The sequence below is a fragment of the Mchenga conophoros genome, linkage group LG1 (genome assembly GCF_057382185.1).
Source record: "Mchenga conophoros isolate Kocher_MC1m ecotype Shallow Benthic linkage group LG1, M_conophoros_male_GT1.1, whole genome shotgun sequence".
NCBI lineage: Eukaryota > Metazoa > Chordata > Actinopteri > Cichliformes > Cichlidae > Mchenga > Mchenga conophoros.
Window position 1 is genome coordinate 43073519 of NC_140526.1, and position 20646 is coordinate 43094164.

The 20646-nt window shown below is 40.2% G+C and overlaps 1 protein-coding gene across 1 annotated transcript in view; it reads right to left on the reverse strand.

The window, feature by feature from the left end:
- Positions 1–3669: 3669 nt before the first annotated feature.
- LOC146583931 (cell surface A33 antigen-like) overlaps positions 3670–20646 on the reverse strand; it is a 28135-nt gene continuing 11158 nt past the window's right edge. The window contains exons 5-6 of the mRNA XM_085268683.1: positions 3986–4176; positions 3670–3864 (exon numbers count right to left, since the gene is read on the reverse strand). Of these exons, the coding sequence (XP_085124809.1) occupies positions 3670–3864; positions 3986–4176 (386 nt within the window). The remainder of the gene's footprint in view (positions 3865–3985; positions 4177–20646) is intronic.

Sequence of the window (20646 nt, forward strand, 5' to 3'; positions counted from 1 at the left end):
TGTCGCCGAGCAACACGGACTTTCAACTCCCGCCACAGATTTTCTATGGGGTTGAGGTCTGGAGACTGGCTAGGCCACTCCAGGACTTTCAAATGCTTCTTACGGAGCCACTCCTTTGTTGCCCGGGCGGTGTGTTTTGGATCATTGTCATGTTGGAAGACCCAGCCTCGTTTCATCTTCAAAGTTCTCACTGATGGAAGGAGGTTTTGGCTCAAAATCTCACGATACATGGCCCCATTCATTCTGTCCTTAACACGGATCAGTCGTCCTGTCCCCTTGGCAGAAAAACAGCCCCCATAGCATGATGTTTCCACCCCCATGCTTCACAGTAGGTATGGTGTTCTTGGGATGCAACTCAGTATTCTTCTTCCTCCAAACACGACGAGTTGAGTTTATACCAAAAAGTTCTACTTTGGTTTCATCTGACCACATGACATTCTCCCAATCCTCTGCTGTATCATCCATGTGCTCTCTGGCAAACTTCAGACGGGCCTGGACATGCACTGGCTTCAGCAGCGGAACACGTCTGGCACTGCGGGATTTGATTCCCTGCCGTTGTAGTGTGTTACTGATGGTGACCTTTGTTACTTTGGTCCCAGCTCTCTGCAGGTCATTCACCAGGTCCCCCCGTGTGGTTCTGGGATCTTTGCTCACCGTTCTCATGATCATTTTGACCCCACGGGATGAGATCTTGCGTGGAGCCCCAGATGGAGGGAGATTATCAGTGGTCTTGTATGTCTTCCATTTTCTGATGATTGCTCCCACAGTTGATTTTTTCACACCAAGCTGCTTGCCTATTGTAGATTCACTCTTCCCAGTCTGGTGCAGGTCTACAATACTTTTCCTGGTGTCCTTCGAAAGCTCTCAGGTGTCTTTTATACAGATGATGAGTTCAAACAGGTGCCATTCATACAGGTTAACGAATGGGGGACAGAAAAGCTTCTTACAGGAGACGTTACAGGTCTGTGAGAGCCAGAGATTTTCCTTGTTTGAGGTGACCAAATACTTATTTTACCCCCTAATTTACGAATAAATTCTTTACAAATCCTACCATGTGAATTCATGGATTTTTTTTTTCACATTCTGTCTCTCACAGTTGAAGTGTACCTCTGGTGCAAATTACTGACCTCTGTCATCATTTTAAGTGGGGGAACTTGCACAATCGGTGGCTGACTAAATACTTTTTTGCCCCACTGTAAATGTATTGGTTTTATGCATTTTAATTATTATATATGAAACTGACACATTCACTTCTGGAGGGAATCAAAAAGTCCCCCATCTCATTTGTTTTCAGCCTCAAGATCCTGCTGCATGATATTCTCTTAAATCTCAAAAAAAGAAAGGAGAAGTGTTTTTTTCCTCCTGCTGGCAGCAGTGTTGGTCAAGTTACTTGAAAAAAGTAATCAGTAACTAATTACTGATTACCTCCCAAAAAAAGTAATCCCTTTACTTTACTGATTACTTATTTTCATGGGTAATTAGTTGCTTAGTTACTTTTTAAAACACGATTTATCCCCTAAATAGGTAATAAAGCAATAGAGCTTTCAGCCCAATTCTACTTTTTCTGCATAACCCATTATGTAAAATGGAATCAAATGAAAAAGTCTCTTTTTAAAACTTGTTTTATTAGTTTCAATCTTTTAACTTTATGCATCAAGCAAACATTAAATTATATGCAACATTCTCTGACTGGAAGAAATTTGTTTAACATTTAAACCTATTTTCTGCACATTCCAGCACATAAAATAAAATCGTTTTTTGTGTTTACACTCACTCTTTCAAATAGATGCAAGTAAAACACAGCAGAAAATAAGTAAAATCAAAGACTCACTGTTTCACTGTTGCTCTATTTTCACCTGTATAGCAGGAGTGCGGCAGGCGGGGGTTTGCCCTGGTGCAGGTGTGCCGCAGCGGTCAGTGGAAGAATACGGCAGTTTCTCTGTGAATTTCACATTCCAGCGACAGCGTATTTGGTGCTTGCTCGGACGTTTAGGGGGTTTTCTGTTGTAAAAAGAAGTTTTCTTCCTACACAATGAGCAGCGGACGCTAATGTTTTTGTCACTTTTTACAAAATCAAACTCAAAGTAAGGTCAGTACTTCCACGCTTTAAATGCTGCACGCTCATACTCTCTCCCGCACTCGATATATTATCCATTGTTGATCTGCACACAGCTGTTGCCACGAACGTCGCACTCGCTTACGTCATTGTCATGAGACACTCTCGCAAAAAAAAATCACGGTTTTAGTAACGCAGTAATGCAGCGTGCTTACGGGAAAGTAACAGTAATCCAATTACCTTTTTTGGAATAGTAATCCCTTACTTTACTCGCTACTCGAAAAAAGTAATCGGATTACAGTAACTCGTTACTTTCATCTCTGGCTGGCAGAAATTGCAATTAAGCCTATGTGTAGCTCTTTTTTTTTTTTTTACAGTTCAAATTCCATTGGAATTTCAAGCACCCAAGCCAAGTCTACAAAAACACACTGACCTCAAATGCTAGAAAACAAGGTTATTATAAATGTTCTCATGTAATAGTCTTGGAAGGTGGAACACACTTGGAAGGTGGAATATTTGGTATAAACATATTAAATGAAACTGGGTGAAATTAATACTGATTTTAGACAAAGTTGTGTGACTCTTCAGGCTTCCTGCAACTGATTTCATCTAATACAGTATTGTGGCGAGCTCAGAAAAGGAGGAGACAGAGGTAACGTCTGGTCTTGCTTCCCGCAGAGTTAGCCAGGGAGCACAGCTGTTTATTATTATTCATCAGACGAACACACAACGCTAACACACCCGCTCGGCGCAGCTCTAGCGTAACAACAACAAACACTCTCTCCACCCAGAAACACACAGTCGCAGAGAGAGAGCGTCACCTGTAACCATGGCAACATAATGCTGCCGCCAGGACATAGCTGTCAAAACAAAACCCCAAACAGCCCTGACCCGCTACATAGCCCCCACCTAAGGGGTCAGTCGTCCCCGACAACCCCATTACCCAACACAAAGTCCTGCAAATGTCCATGTGTCTTCTTTCAGCGCACCGACCGATCTCGACCAGTGGGGGAAGAGTCACTCGGATCAGAACATGGGGTGCCACCAGCATCCCCTGCCTCGGCGGCTGCTGGAGCGAGTGGTCGGTATGGTGAGAGTCTGTCCTGGTGCAACACGACCATGTGCCCCTGGGCCCGGCATGCGGACCTGGTACACCACGTCTGTTAGCCGCTCCACGACCTCCGCCGGCCCTTGCCAGTGACTGCAGAGCTTGGGGGATGCTCCTCTCTTGCAAACCGGGTAGTACACCCAAACCTTTTCGCCTGGGCCTGGCGGGTGTAGTCATGAACCACCCGCGACTGCTCCCTCCACCTCCTGTAGCAGTTCATGGCCACCAACACGCGCCAGTTCCCTGCCTTGGTGACGGGAAAAGGCCCTAGGATGTCTACTCCCACTGTCTCCATCGGCGCCCCCACCTGGTGCTGCTGCTGCAGGGGGGCAGTGGAACGTTGAGTGGGGCCCTTCCGTCCCGTGCAGGCGTCACAGCAGTGCACATGAAGTTCCACATCCTGTCGACAACCAGGCCAGTTCAACCGTCCCCTGAGATGGCGGAGAGTTTTGGCATTCCCATAGTGGCCGGCCCCCACCGAGCCATGGACAAGCTCGAGCATCTGCTACTGCAGCGACCGAGGCACCAACAGCTGCAGGAGACCCTTGCCCTGACCGGGGGCCCGCCATCTCCGGTATAGAAGGCCATCGTGGGCCTTCACTTCGGCCCCCTGTCCTGACACCCCTGTCCAGCCTGGGCGTCGTGCCGCCTCCAGCCAGGCCCCCACCTGAGCCAACGTCGCATCAGCCTCCTGCTCCTGCTTCAGCGAAAGGCAGAGCCGGTGTTGATGGTGTGCTGGACCAGCCGCGTCTGCCTGCAGTCTTCGTCACTAGCGGCAATGATGTCCACATTCTTGTCCGCTGGTCAATGGTGAGACCTACGCTGCTGCGCTGCCAGAGGTCATCAGCAGCTTGGGTTGTCTCGGTCGAGGGAGGTTTGTTGGGCCTAGAGGCTGGGCTGAGGCGAGTAGAGATGGTCCAGGGCCATCGGCATCCAAAGTCTGTTGAGTGGCAGCTGCCTGAATCCTGGCTTGTCGGTCTCTGGTCCCCTCCGTTCCCTTTTTTTGACCGCACTGGAGGGCCAGAGTAGAGCAGGGCAATATGACCAAAATATTTATCACGATATACATTTGAAAATTTGCGATAACGACATAACTGACGATATAATTGACACTAGACAAAATACTTTACAACTCCACAACTTTATTAGTGCAAAAAAACCCCATCAATGTATTTTCACTTAAACAAGCAGCTGTTTTTTTATGTTTAAAGTTATATAAAAATTTAACAGTGCAAATGCAAATTCCTTGCTGACAGTTTAACCAAAAGGCATTTCCAGTGGAAACTGGCCGACATATCCTCAGCATAACCATGTGTAATAGCCACAAAACTTAAAAAGAGGTTATACACACACAATACGGTAATATTATGTTGGAGACAGTATGTATCACTCTGCGAGGTTCCTGCCTACGATAGCCGTAATGCTCCGACAATCCATCAAGCGGTGTGGGTTCGTAGCTTAGCAAAGTCGTACTAAAACATTTGACAGATTTCCGAGCGCCGTGTATCACATAAAATTGGTTCGAGGTCAGTAAACACAACCCCAAACAGCCCTGACCCGCTACAATATGTTCAAAGTACAAATCAGTAAGCAATAATTAGCAAACAGTATTAAGCATTAATCTATTTAAATGAATGACTACTTTTAGTTTGAGTGGAAAATACTCAGAACACAAAAGAGGGAGAATAATGATATAACATTTTAAAGTACAGATTTTCACGATATATGCAATCTACATTGGATACTTTCACGTCTGTTCTTCCTCGTCTTTTTGAATTTTATATGCATTTGTCACAGTGCACATATTCTGCCACTGTGTTAGTATTTGCTGTTTATTAATGCACTATTTTACATATAATAGGTTTGCACACAGCTCTATAGGCTGGAGCATATTAGATGTAGCCGAGCTGATGTTTGTTTACATTGTTAAAGATGTACATAGCCCTTTACACAGGGGACAGACAGGTCAAGAAGGGTAGAGCTATGTAAGATCATCCGTATCTATACCACAATATTTTTAATTAATGTCAAATGTCAGACCAAATATTATCATATTTTTTAAATAAAAATATCCTCCCATTGCCTACACACACACACACACACACACACACACACACACACACACACACACACAGAGAGAGAGAGAGAGATGTTATGCATCCTGCACCATAGTTCAAGCATTCATGGGGAAAAATACATAAAGAAAATTGTGTTTTTTACACGAGGGATGTTAATGTCATACATCAAACTCATAAAGTCCTCAATAAAAATCAAATACACAACCGCATTACATCAATAATAACAATGCTTTAATTTTACAATGATGAAAAACAATTATACCTAAACAGCTCATCAATATTCAATTATCAGTTTCTGCTATTAATCTAGGTCGAGTTTCAGAATGAAATTCCAGTGACAAATCTTATTTGTTCCTTACAACATTACTACTTTTTTTTTTGAATGTTGGGAAGTCAGACACACTACATTTCAGCTTCAGCAAAGCCTCTCGGAATTTACTGTTCATTACATTACATGAGTTGTACTGAGTTGTCTGACAGAGTTTAACTATATGTTGTCAGACTATAGATCTATGTCAGCTAATTTAAATGTTTTTGTGTCTGTTATTTTTTTGTTTTATTTAATTTGAAAGGTTATGAGGAGGAGGCCCCTTTGGAAAAATCTGAGTGGACTCCCAGAATGGCTAAGATGGGGAGGGGTATGATAGACTGCAAATCTAAATATGGTCCGATCCTGCTACTTAATGTCATGTGGAGACTGAAGAAAATCCCAGGAATGAATCTGAAAAACGAGATTGGTTTTCACTGTGTTTAGCACATTTGCATTCCCAAGGCACAAGCACACGGTTCTTAGACAGAGTGCTCTGTCTGCCGCCATGGTGTAACATTGTCAAGGAAATGCATTTTTAGTGTTGAGTATAATTCATAAAGAACTGGTTTATACAATCTGACAGTGATACATACTTTAAACCTTAAGTACAGATCTGAAACAACCAAAACTGACCAGCTTTTTACAGTTTGTGACAAAAACTGTGTAAACCACATATTTTCAGAATTCATATATATATATATATACACTCAGAATTGAGGGGATCGAACTACCAGAAGGCAACATTGCAGACTTTGAGGACATCAAACTGTACATGGGCATCTCACACGCAAATGGAAACCATGAAGAGTCTGCTGGGAAAGCTGTAAGTACCTGCAGATGCTAGAAGGTAGAGCATACATGGAACGCCACAACCAAGTGGCTGGCATAGTATACAAAAACATCTGTGTGCTCATCTGTCTCTGTCGAGTATGGCCTGGAAGTCCCGAAGTCAAAAAGGGAGACGCCCCCAAGGTGGTGGAGAATGACCGAGTTAAGATCCTGTGGGACTTCCAGATACAGACAGACAAAATGGTGATGGATAACCAACCGGACATAGTAGTAGACAAGCAGAGGAAGACGGCAGTAGTGATAGAAGTAGCATTACTGAACGACAGCAACATCAGGAAGAAGCAACACAAGAAACTGGAGAAGTACCAAAGACTCAGAGAAGAGCTTGAGAAGATGTGGAGGGTGAAGGTAACAGTGGTTCCAGTGGTAATCGGAGCAGTAGGTGCTCACATTGTGCAAATAAAAAATTGTCATCCTATGTAAAACCAAACAGGTTAAATGGATTAAATTTAAATTGCAGAAGTACACTTTGTACATACTGAAAGTGACTATATATGTTACTGTACTTCCAATTAAGAAGAACAACTGCTAAATAAAACTGATTTCTGAACAAGGAAATGGTCCAAAAAGGTGGAATGAAAAAAAAAGCATGACATTTTGACCTGGGGTAATATGTCACCTGCCTTAAATCTATTTGAATATCTGTAAACGTATGTTAAAATGCAATGCAAAGCAGCTTAACCTCTTCAGCAAAAAGTGGCTAAAAATTTCATCTCATTGACATACTTGTGAAAGATTGGTATCATCCATTCCCAGAAGGATCAAATATGTTGTCAGAAATCAAAGCATGCATCTCAGCAAAGTAAGGATTCACTCAGTGTTATTAAAGTTGTTCGACAGTGCATTCTAATGTAGTTATATCAAACGCAAACATGTAGTCGTGTTTTCTCGTATATTAATAAAGTACATTGGAAATAACTATCACTTATCGATTCAATTTTCATTGGCCCCACTTTGAGAGTCACCACCATCGCTAAGCAGCGATTACTCTGTAAAATGATCTGAAACACATGGTCTCATAATTACCATTTAGCAACACAAACTTGCAGGCTACAGCCCCACACACCAAATCCCTATCCTAATAAGGACACACGTGATCGTTCTCTAAGTATTTAGATATGAACACAAAGCTAACAGCACAAGTCAATGATGACACCAGCACAAAACACAGTTTAAAGTGATCGCCACAAGGATACTTTAGAAACATGAACAGGTAAAAATGGAGCTGCGGCCTTCAGTTTGTTAACTGTAAAAGTTCAGCAGTGGATGATTTCACCACAAATGATGGCTCACTTCAACATTTACTGAGCACTTAACTTTAACATCACTCTGGGCTCTTGACTTAGCATTAGCATGCTATCTGTGCAGGTACAAGTTGTGTTAACAGTGTAATGCAGTTGTTTCTGTCCTGGAGCAGTCTTTACTTTACCACCACGCTCTCAGCTTTTTGTGCAATAAAAATAAGTAATGTCCATATCCACACTGCACACTGTGGCACTATTTTCCTCCTCTGACACATGAACTGAAATCAGCTAATCGTACCGGGAGCGCAAGAATCGATAAGCGGGATCGATAGGCAGGCAGACTAACGATTCCAGGGAATTGGACTGCTGGGAACCGGTTGTGTACAAGAACCGGTTCTCGATTCCCATTCCTAAGTGAGACTCAGCAAAAAAAAAGAAAAAGAAAAAAAGAAAACAAATTTATAAGATAAATAGTTATAGACATATTCTTCCACATGTATGAACACATAGGGCAGACAGTCACTCTGCCTCAGTGCACCTTTTTTCACTCAATGAAATTCAATTATGAAAAGAAAATGTTGAATCATCACAATTACTCAATGGATATAAAAATGAGATGCAAATAAGTGTGGGTACTATGCATTTGAAGCATTTTGTCACACCATAATGGTATAATGCTGATAAGGAAAGCAAGGCCACAATAAATTTATTCGCACAGACAGAAATAGAGAAAATGACTGAAAACTATGAAGAGGTTCAATTGTAGTACATGGAAGCAAATGTGTACATAATATGGCCATAACGTAATATAAATATTGGAGGGGTAGTGAAAATAGCAGTAACAAAATTATTATATTGCAGTATTCCATTTGAGATTAGCTTGTAATGTGCTGATTTTATGTGTAATGGCTGTTTAATATAAAACACAAAGCCAGTATTTATGTTCAACTAATCATTCAATTAATACGCTTTTACTCCCAGCATCTGCTGAGAATAAAAAAAATCTTTCTTTGGATAATGTAACAGCTCCATTCATGGCTTAAGTATACCATTAACACTGACTCCATCGTTTTTGGAAATGCCAGCCAGCATGTCTGTCTATTTCAACATGGCAAATTTGAACCATGACAATTCACACTGCTCTGTTTCACCCTGATCACTGTGCAGTCAAGATGCCAGAATCTCGTTAGCCAGTCAAAAGCCACCAAATCTTAGCCCTGATGCCTGCTTTGCCTCTACGAGACAAAATGTTCTATGGTGTGTGTCTGTCTGTAGCATCTGTCAGACCCACTGGTGGTGCCAAAGACTTATCTCCTGTTAGCTACAGTCATTTGCATATGTCCTTGCAGTTGTTTGGCATGAGCCCATAATGACAAGAGGGGGCAAGAAGACTTGTAAAAGAGCTGAGAAACGGTTATGACAGATCTTGTCCGATTTTCTCGTTGTGTTAATGCTGTTAAATATGGGCAGTAGGCCTTATGTTGCAGAGCAGTTGCTTTATTTGTTGTGTGCATGAGTTACTGCTGTCTCTATGAAATTAAATGAAATCCTTCACTTGATAATAGTATAGTTTGATTGAGAGTGGATGGTTATATCTGTGTCTTACAGCTGCAATGACAATGTATTTTTCGGTTGCCAGGTAGCTACCTGAGAGACAGTTGGATCATAATCTGTGGATTTCTGGGGACTTCTTGTGCTAAAGTTTATTATTTTGTGTACAACATGAACATATAAATTAAGCTAGGAAACTAAATGTAACACAAGACTGTTTTTTATCAGTTTATCAATTTTAACTCACCTCACACCAAAATATTAAGAACACATTATCAAAGCATGATCAAAAAACATAGAGTTGATGAATGCATGTTATTCTACAGGGAGTGCAGAATTATTAGGCAAATGAGTATTTTGTCCACATCATCCTCTTCATGCATGTTGTCTTACTCCAAGCTGTACAGGGAGTGCAGAATTATTAGGCAAGTTGTATTTTTGAAGAATAATTTTATTATTGAACAACAACCATGTTCTCAATGAACCCAAAAAACTCATTAATATCAAAGCTGAATGTTTTTGGAAGTAGTTTTTAGTTTGTTTTTAGTTTTAGCTATTTTAGGGGGATATCTGTGTGTGCAGGTGACTATTACTGTGCATAATTATTAGACATACCCATTTCAATTATTTATTTTTACCAGTGAAACCAATATAACATCTCCACATTCACAAATATACATTTCTGACATTCAAAAACAAAACAAAAACAAATCAGCGACCAATATAGCCACCTTTCTTTGCAAGGACACTCAAAAGCCTGCCATCCATGGATTCTGTCAGTGTTTTGATCTGTTCACCATCAACATTGCGTGCAGCAGCAACCACAGCCTCCCAGACACTGTTCAGAGAAGTGTACTGTTTTCCCTCCTTGTAAATCTCACATTTGATGATGGACCACAGGTTCTCAATGGGGTTCAGATCAGGTGAACAAGGAGGCCATGTCATTAGTTTTTCTTCTTTTATACCCTTTCTTGCCAGCCACGCTGTGGAGTACTTGGACGCGTGTGATGGAGCATTGTCCTGCATGAAAATCATGTTTTTCTTGAAGGATGCAGACTTCTTCCTGTACCACTGCTTGAAGAAGGTGTCTTCCAGAAACTGGCAGTAGGACTGGGAGTTGAGCTTGACTCCATCCTCAACCCGAAAAGGCCCCAAAAGCTCATCTTTGATGATACCAGCCCAAACCAGTACTCCACCTCCACCTTGCTGGCGTCTGAGTCAGACTGGAGCTCTCTGCTATTTACCAATCCAGCCACGGGCCCATCCATCTGGCCCATCAAGACTCACTCTCATTTCATCAGTCCATAAAACCTTAGAAAAACCAGTCTTGAGATATTTCTTGGCCCAGTCTTGACGTTTCAGCTTGTGTGTCTTGTTCAGTGGTGGTCGTCTTTCAGCCTTTCAGGCTCAAAAGCCTACTACCAATTAAGCATATTAGGTGATGTGCAACTCTGTAATGAGAAGGGGTGTGGTCTAATGACATCAACACCCTATATCAGGTGTGCATAATTATTAGGCAACGCCCTTTCCTTTGGCAAAATGGGTCAAAAGAAGGACTTGACGGGCTCAGAAAAGTCAAAAATAGTGAGATATCTTGCAGAGGGATGCAGCAGTCTCAAAATTGCAAAGCTTCTGAAGCGTGATCATCGAACAATCAAGCGTTTCATTCAAAATAGTCAACAGGGTCGCAAGAAGCGTGTGGAAAAACCAAGGCGCAAAATAACTGCCCATGAACTGAGAAAAGTCAAGCGTGCAGCTGCCAAGATGCCACTTGCCACCAGTTTGGCCATATTTCAGAGCTGCAACATCACTGGAGTGCCCAAAAGCACAAGGTGTGCAATACTCAGAGACATGGCCAAGGTAAGAAAGGCTGAAAGACGACCACCACTGAACAAGACACACAAGCTGAAACGTCAAGACTGGGCCAAGAAATATCTCAAGACTGATTTTTCTAAGGTTTTATGGACTGATGAAATGAGAGTGAGTCTTGATGGGCCAGATGGATGGGCCCGTGGCTGGATTGGTAAAGGGCAGAGAGCTCCAGTCCGACTCAGACGCCAGCAAGGTGGAGGTGGAGTACTGGTTTGGGCTGGTATCATCAAAGATGAGCTTTTGGGGCCTTTTCGGGTTGAGGATGGAGTCAAGCTCAACTCCCAGTCCTACTGCCAGTTTCTGGAAGACACCTTCTTCAAGCAGTGGTACAGGAAGAAGTCTGCATCCTTCAAGAAAAACATGATTTTCATGCAGGACAATGCTCCATCACACGCGTCCAAGTACTCCACAGCGTGGCTGGCAAGAAAGGGTATAAAAGAAGAAAAACTAATGACATGGCCTCCTTGTTCACCTGATCTGAACCCCATTGAGAACCTGTGGTCCATCATCAAATGTGAGATTTACAAGGAGGGAAAACAGTACACCTCTCTGAACAGTGTCTGGGAGGCTGTGGTTGCTGCTGCACGCAATGTTGATGGTGAACAGATCAAAACACTGACAGGATCCATGGATGGCAGGCTTTTGAGTGTCCTTGCAAAGAAAGGTGGCTATATTGGTCGCTGATTTGTTTTTGTTTTGTTTTTGAATGTCAGAAATGTATATTTGTGAATGTGGAGATGTTATATTGGTTTCACTGGTAAAAATAAATAATTGAAATGGGTATATATTTGTTTTTTGTTAAGTTGCCTAATAATTATGCACAGTAATAGTCACCTGCACACACAGATATCCCCCTAAAATAGCTAAAACTAAAAACAAACTAAAAACTACTTCCAAAAACATTCAGCTTTGATATTAATGAGTTTTTTGGGTTCATTGAGAACATGGTTGTTGTTCAATAATAACATTATTCCTCAAAAATACAACTTGCCTAATAATTCTGCACTCCCTGTAGTCAATGTCTTAAAATGGCATTTAAGTTAACTGAAGACTGCCAAATTGAGTGGGCCAAGTTTACAGGTGTAATTGTAACTTTGCACACTTTGTGATTGTGACTAAAGTCTCAAACATAATGGATTTAGTTTAAACAAACAAAAAAAGACCCAATGTATTCATGAAAACCTCAGGTCAGCTGAGACTGAAGAAGTCACATGGATGAGTGATGAAGTGTTTCTCCCACTGAAAACGCTACGTCCAGATGAACAGGATCAACTTTTGGAGATCCACGAAAGTTGCACTTGCACACAGTTCAGGTCAATTCAATTGAACTTATTAGTGCAAGTGCTTTAAATTGTAAGGTTAAGACCCTTGACTTTCACCATGACAAACAAAGGACAAAAGGTCCTAAACATCATCTCCTAGTCAGTAAACATACATGAGACAACCCATATCATTGACCATGACTGTAGAGTTCGTTCTCCTGCATATACCTGCTTAGTTTTATGTCTGTATTTTCCATGGTTGTTAAGATATTGTGTTCGCAAAATCAGCTCTCCTACAAACATAGAAACACTTTCAATTGTAAAGTATACTGCCGTAAATGGCAGTGCCAGGCACCATGTGTCTCTGCAGCCTGCCCCCCCAAAACAAAACACTGACTTCCCTATCACAGGTAATGCATTTTCTAAATGCAAAAGTTCTATTGTTTTTTGAGTTTGAGATAGTATGACAAAAATTTTGTGTATGAACTTTATGATTTTTCTCTCTGGCACTACAAAAAATAATCAACTACCAACTACCACTGACATAAAAAAAATTATTTTTCAATTTTATGAGTCTACCATAAATATACTTATTTCTGGAAAAATTAGCTCAAAAGAAAGGGAATACAGTTCCTGTTTCACATCACATGTGCATTTCAGCAACAGGAAATCATTCACTAAGGGACACTTAGTTCTTTGTTGATGATTTAGAAAAAATTCCACATATCCCGTCTTTTCTTCTATTTGTTGTTAGCTTACATAAAATGAAAAGAAATGAGGAGGTGAACCTTTCAAAATGTTTGTGCTATAGACAATTTAAGTTGAAGATAAAAAAAATAATAGACTAATCAAATTTTGCATTTCACTTTATAATGTATAAAATGTGCAAAGGAGTTATAACTTTGAAGTCAGGACCAAGTAGCATAGGTTCAATTTAGGACAAAGCCATGAGTAAATCTGTGCTCTGTGTATTGTTTTGCAAACATTTATCAATAATTTCTCATTTGTCCTCATGGAGTTGTACACAAACTTTCATCTTCAGTGTACAAAGACTTCACAAAAAAACTACAAAGAGAAAAGGAACATATGATGGGGAAAGTAATTTGTTACACTACTTGTTAGATTACTTTTACTTTAATCCATAACAAGGCCTGCTCACACACTAGCACAAACCCCTACTGACACACAGAAGAGCTTTCTTCTATTTTTTTTCCAGTATTAACACAAAGCTGATGATATATTTAAAACAAGCCCCGAGAGAACTTTGCAGTTAGCAATGGAATAAATGGAGGCTACAGCCTCACTGTTCAGCAATGCTTTTGTTACCTGTTGAAGTTCCAACAAGGGTCACAGCTCTAACATCACTTGGGTTTCTTCACTTTTATCTTTGCATTTGCATGCTGTCTGTGCAGATATTTGCAAAGGGTCCATGCTTTGGCAGCAGTTGCTTCTGGCCTGTGAGTAGTTTTCACTTTAGTGTCATGTTCTACTCTCTTCAAGCACTAAAAATAAAAGTATGTTTATTTTTCCAATTCTCACAAGTTAAAGACAACCCTTTCTCCTCCCTCCACACTAATTGAAGTCCACAGGGGAAAAAAGAGAGAAAAAAAACAGTTATGTTTGACAATTTTTTCTATCAGCTCATCATTCACATAACTGAAGACCCAAGGAACAACATAATTATGAATCAAATGAGACTGCTGATCTTTAGTACACTTAATCATTACTTTATTCTCCTTAGAGAAAAAAGAGGTAATGTGGAGATGCAGGATTGCAGTTTTAGTCTACTACTGTGATACTATTATATTACACCCAACATTGAAAACATCCACAATATCGCATTACATTTAGAAGTACTTGACTTACTTCATGGATATTGTAATAATGTGTTAATTATATAAAATTAACACATTATTAAATAATAATAAACCTCATCACCACCACTACAGCAGTGGAAGTTTGTGCTTGACCTAATTACAGTAATTGCAGAAATTTTGATATTTTTATACTATGGCCAGTTAAGTTGACATTAAACTTGAGGGTATAGTTTTCCTTTGGTGATTAAAAAAGTTGACTCACTGGACTGAGAGGCTTATCTTGTTACTGAGAAGTCTCAAGGTTAATTCTATTCCCAGTTTTTATTTAATGTAGAGATCCTTTTGTTTCTACCATGGCCCTTTACTCATTTCACATAGCAAGCCTGGGGTGACGCTTTCCACCTGACAAGGCCGTATTCAACATGTACACCATGGCCATCTGCGCTCAGTGGGAACAGACAATCAATCATTTCTTGTGGAAAGGTGAACGATGTCAAATTCCATGAAGTGACCTAGTCTGCAAAAAAGCATCAGCATCTCCCTTAAATTATTTGTACCTGTTGATTGATAATTCAACATATCTGCCACGGAAAAAGGTGTTTAGAATTAGAAGATTTTTCTTTAATTTTTCCAAAGACATTTTATGAGGATAAGCAAGAAATTTGCAATGCATTGGAGTGTTCCCATTCTCTCTAACATCCAGCATGATTTCTACCAGCTTCCACTGGCTGAGACAGAGGTGAAGGATAGGCTTTTTGTCACTTCTCAAGCTTCCACTGATTCAAGAAGAGCAGCTAATTGGACTGTAGCATATAGGAAAAAAAAACAAATAAGCAAAAAACAGGAGAGGACATGTCCAGTGTTGCCAACTTAGCGACTTAGTCGCTATATTTAGCAAGTTTTCAGACCCCTTAGCGACTTTTTTTAGAAAAAAAAGTCGCTAAAAAAAAGATGTGAAAGCGCGTATTGCTTTTACTCTCAACAAGCAGCGGCTGCTGTAACACAGTCAGTTCTTCTTTTACTCTTATTTCGGGTCACTTTTGCCGGTCCAAGCCCGGGTAAAGGAGCAGGGTTGGAATTGTGACATTAAAAAAAAAAACAATAATTGCTAAAAGAAATTTAATTGGTAGTTCTAAATAAACACTAAATACATTTAGGACGTTTTTTATCCACTTTATGTCTCTTCCACGATGTTATTTCTCTCTCCAACAACATAAGTTACAATTAGATTAGCATGACCAATTATGCAAATTAGGCGATGACGTCACGGTGGCACGGTGGTTAGCACTGTTGCCGCACAGCAAGAAGGTCCTGAGTTCAATTCCAACATCAGGCCGGGGTCTTTCTGTGTGGAGTTTGCATGTTCCCCCCGTGTTTGCATGGGTTCCCTCCGGGTACTCCGGCTTCCTCCCACCGTCCAAAGACATGCAGCTTGTGGGGATAGGTTAATTGGAAAATCCAAATTGCCACTAGGTGTGAATGTGTGAATGAATGTGAGTGCGAATGTGTGTTGGCCCTGCGACAGACTGGCGACCTGTCCAGGGTGTACCCCGCCTCTCGCCCTATGACAGCTGGGATAGGCTCCAGCGCCCCCCGCGACCCTGAAAAAGGAGAAGCGGAAGCGAATGGATGGATGGATGGATGGAAGGCGATGACATCATTTAGCGACTTCTAGCGACTTTTAGGACAGCCAATAGCGATTTTCCTTACTGAGGAGTTGGCAACACTGGACATGTCCCCAGATGAGCTCTTGCTCTGTAGGATGTAACAAAACACTTTATCATATACAGATGAAATACATATTAATATAACCAAGCATGAGTGAGAGCATAGTGAAATATGAAAACACTACTGAAGGAGAAAACATAATCAAAAATGCAAAAATTAAATAATAATGTATTTTATTTTATTTTAAATTACACGCATATTATTAGCGATTTAGATACACTGCTCAAAAATTATGTTTTTAAATGAAAGATTATTGAATTTACAAAAGAAGAGAAAACACTTCTTGATCAGAGTATAGTATCAACTGACTTAAACTGCTGGGATATTGCTCTGGACAGATCTAATTAAAATTAAATTAAAATGAATATCATTTTTATGAGACACTGTCAGTGTGCTGTTATATAACTCAGGTATTTTTTTTTAAGGTCTGACTTGTGGCATTGATGCCCATTGCTTTGCTGTTGGATGTGTAATGTCAGATCCCTTGTATCTGACATTTGATTGTTGCTATGGAATGATCCTGGTCGTTATTGTTATTAAAACAATAACAAATCCAAATTCAAGCACTGCTGCATTGTGGATTTTTCTGCATTCTTCTGTCACTGAGGATTCCAAACCTGCACTCAGTCTCCTCATTACATTGGTACTAAACAGACACAACATTTGAGCTCTTGCAAACTTTACTCAAAAACTGCGGCTAGTCTGCGACTGACAGCAAGCACAGAAACTTCAAACAAGTCACTGAAGTAAGGACTGAAAGATTTATTTTTAAACAATAATGATTAAGACCTTTTCCAAAAAGGTTGTTTTACCTCGATTGCCAGCTGTTAGTGTTTTTATCTTCATTTCTTTCATATTTATCCACCTAAACAATGCTTTAATGATACAGTTTGATATGAATTTATCACACTGACTTGAAAAATGTATGACAACTGTCCTGTAATGTTACAGAGAAACCAAATCCTGCGTGGATCTTTGCCTTGACTGATGCCTAAAATGTCTGGAGCTGGAGTTACCCTTTACCGCGTCCATTTCTAAAGATTAAATCATGTGAATTCTTAAAGAAAAATACAATACTACTACTACTAATAAAAATAATAAACTTTCTTTTCTTTCTTTCTTTTTTTTTTTTTTTAGGAAAATCCACATCTTAAGACATTTGACTCACACTCAAACTCACATGTCAGCACTGACAGGTATGTTTGCTATTCAATTAAAAAAAAAAAAAAAAGTGGTGATTTTTCTTGTTTTGAGTGCAGGAAGGACTGCTTCCACGATGTGGGGATCTTACTGCCACCACCAAGGGAATACTACTGTGTAGTGATGGGTCGGTCGGGAACGAAATGGCTCTTAGAGCCGAATCTTTGACGTGAACGACGCGAGCCGGCTCCTTATCGCGAGCGGTGTTTTTTTTTTTTCTCTCACCTTCTCTCTTTCGCACTTTTTTTCTGCTTCACTCAGCATGCGAGCCTTGTCCTTTACGCTGGGAAGAGGGGGGAGGGGCGGTAGCAGTAGCACAGGAACAGAGCCGGAGGGAGAGAGAGAGAAAGAGAGCCAGGGACACCAACATCACATTAGAAAGGTATAGTAATCATCCACAACTATTTTCGGTTGCAGATGATAAAGGATTCAGAAAGTTTATTCATGCAGGTCCATATGACAGAGAATATGCATGTTCTTTTTGTTTTTATATTATAATTTATATTTAATTGTGTTGTGGTTTGCAGTGTTTTGTGTTGTTTCACTTTAAATTTATAAAAGGAAAAAGCTGAAAATTTAAATAGTTAAAAGTTGAAATGTGAATAGTTGATTTTTGTATTATATGGTTTATTTATTACATTTTATGTGGAGTGAATAAATAAAAGTATATTTACGGTGGCCCCTACAGACAAAGCACATACAAACTTCAAATCACGTACGAACCCTGAAGCATGTACAAACTCCAAAACACGTAAAAACACATAAAAACTCCAAAACACGTACAAACCCTGAAGCACGTACAAACTCCAAAACACATAAAAACTCCAAAACACGTACAAACCCTGAAGCACGTACAAACTCCAAAACATGTAAAAACTCCAAAACACGTAAAAACTCAGAAGCACATAAAAACTCAAAACACCTACAAAAGACAACAGAAGTGCTCCAGGATGCTAGGGGCAGTGTTGAACTTTTGTTGCCTAGTGGCTACACAAGCCAGGCAAGTACCAACGATCGGATTTGGTGTGTGGTAATAACAGGTAAATGAACATTATTTTTTTTTTATTATTTGACTATATATGAATGCTTGTGTATAAATACACAAACAATACACATATGCTTTCATGCTTTCAATTGTGTAATTTAAGTGATCTAGTAGCTCTGTTTTGGAAGTTCGTTCATGCTAGAAATGTGTTTTGGAGTTTGTATGTGCTTTTTGGAGTTTGTACGTGTTTTGTCTCTAGGGGCCACCGCATATATTTATATATAAACATATATAAATAAAACCACTTTTTTTTTTTACATTAGTAATTCCTTTTGTGCATAATTTTATATTATTGTTAATAATAAATTAATTAAAGCAACAAAACAACCTGGAGAGCCGGTTCTCTAAAAGGAGCCGGAAATCCCATCACTACTACTGTGTGTCCTTTGTGTCCAAAGATTTTTTGGAACCAGAGAGCAAAACGTCAGGTGACCTGAATGTTTCTTTGCAACACGAGATCCGTTTGGCTCAAAGTCTGCCTCCTCCAAAGACAAAGGACAAGCACCCAGACTCATCAAATGAAGACCGTTGTGCTCTGGACGATGAAGTTCCCTTTTTCATGTTTAGACCTATCAGGGAACCTGTATGTGAGGTCCTAAGTCCTCCACCTGCTGATGCCTGGTTTCAGTCAAAGGACACTCATATGGTCATGCATCCAGATTTTAAAAATGACTGTTCTTCCCTGGATGATGAAGTGGCCTTTTTCATATCTCCTTGTGATGTTCTTCTGCCTCCAAGACCTCCACCCATTGCAGAGTTTGGTCACTGTAGAAAGCACAAATATTCAAGTGTTTCTTCTGTGGATGATGAAGAGGAACATTTGATGCCTAAACGCATTAGACTGATGACTTGTGATGTTCCACTGCCTCCAAGTCCTCCACTTACTGAAAAGAAGTGCCTTGCCTCCGTAAAACATGAGATGTCTGATTTGATGCCTCTAAGCCTCCTGGAATATATCCCACTATCTCCAAGTCCTCCACCTGCTGAAAACAAGTATATTTTCTTTCCTTGTCCTGATGATAAGAGGTCTGATTTGATGCCTCTCAGCCTCCTGGAATACACCCCACTGTCTCCAAGTCCTCCACCTCCTGAGACAAAGTGCCTTGCTTCCCTAAAACATGAGATGTCTGATTTGATGCATCTCAGCTTCCCGGAATATATCCCACTGTCTCCAAGTCCTCCACTTGCTGATGCCTGGTTTCAGTCAAAGGACACTGATAAGGTCACATATCCCAATTTTAAAAATGACTGTTCTTCCCTGGATGATGAAGTGGCCTTTTTCATGTCTCCTTGTGATGTTCCTCTGCCTCCAAGACCTCCACCCACTGCAGAGTTAGGTCACTGTAGAAAGCACAGATATTCAAGTGTTTCTTTTGTGGATGATGAATATATTCCACGATCTCCAAGTCCTCCACCTGCTGAAAACAAGTATGTTTTCTTTCCCTATCCTGATGATAAGAGGTCTGATTTGATGCCTCCCGAAATATATTCCACTGTCTCCAAGTCCACCTATTGGGGTTTCTAGTAACTACAGGAAACACCTAAATTCAGCATTCACAGAAAGGCCTCACAGTGTAACTAGTGATGGGTCGTTCGCGAACGAAATGGCTCTTAGAGCCAGCTCTTTGACGTGAACGACGCGAGCCGGCTCCTTATCGCGAGCCGTCACGTGGGTTTTTTTTCTTTCTCTCACCCTCTCTCTCTCTCGCACTTTTTTTCCGCTTCACTCTGCACGTGAGCCTTGTGCTTTACGCTGGGCAGAGGGGGGAGGGGCGGTAGTTATACTCAGCACAGGAACAGAGCCAGAGGGAGAGAGAGAGAAAGAGAGCCAGGGACAACAACATCACATTAGAAAGGTATAGTAATCATCCACAACTATTTTCGGTTCAGATGATAAAGGATTCAGAAAGTTTATTCATGCGGGCCCATATGACAGAGAATATACATCTTCTTTATGTTTTCATTTTTTTTTCCTTTCTTTATTCAAATCAGGCAACAAAGTATATATCTCATTTACATTGACATAGTTTTTTTTTCTTTTTTACCCCTTTTCCCTTCCCCTCCCCTCTTTTTCCCCTTCCCTTCCTTCCTCTCCCCATCCTTTTTACATAAAATATAATTACCATTATATAAACAATCATATCTATGTCTATACATACACATTTATTATCCTAAATAAGTATACTCAAAGGAGGGAGAGAGGGAAAAACAAACAAACAAACCAAAATAAACGACCCCCCCCCCCCCCAAAAAAAAAAAAAAATGTTTTCATATTTTAATTTATATTTAATTGTGTTGTGGTTTGCAGTGTTTTGTGTTGTTTTCACTTTAAATTTGTAAAAGGAAAAAGCTGAAAATTTAAATAGTTAAAAGTTGAAATGTGAATAGTTGATTTTTGTATTATATGATTTATTTATTACATTTTATGTTGAGTGAATAAATAAAAGTATATTTATGGTGGCCCCTAGAGACGAAGCACATATAAACTTCAAATCACGTACGAACTCTGAAGCATGTACAAACTCC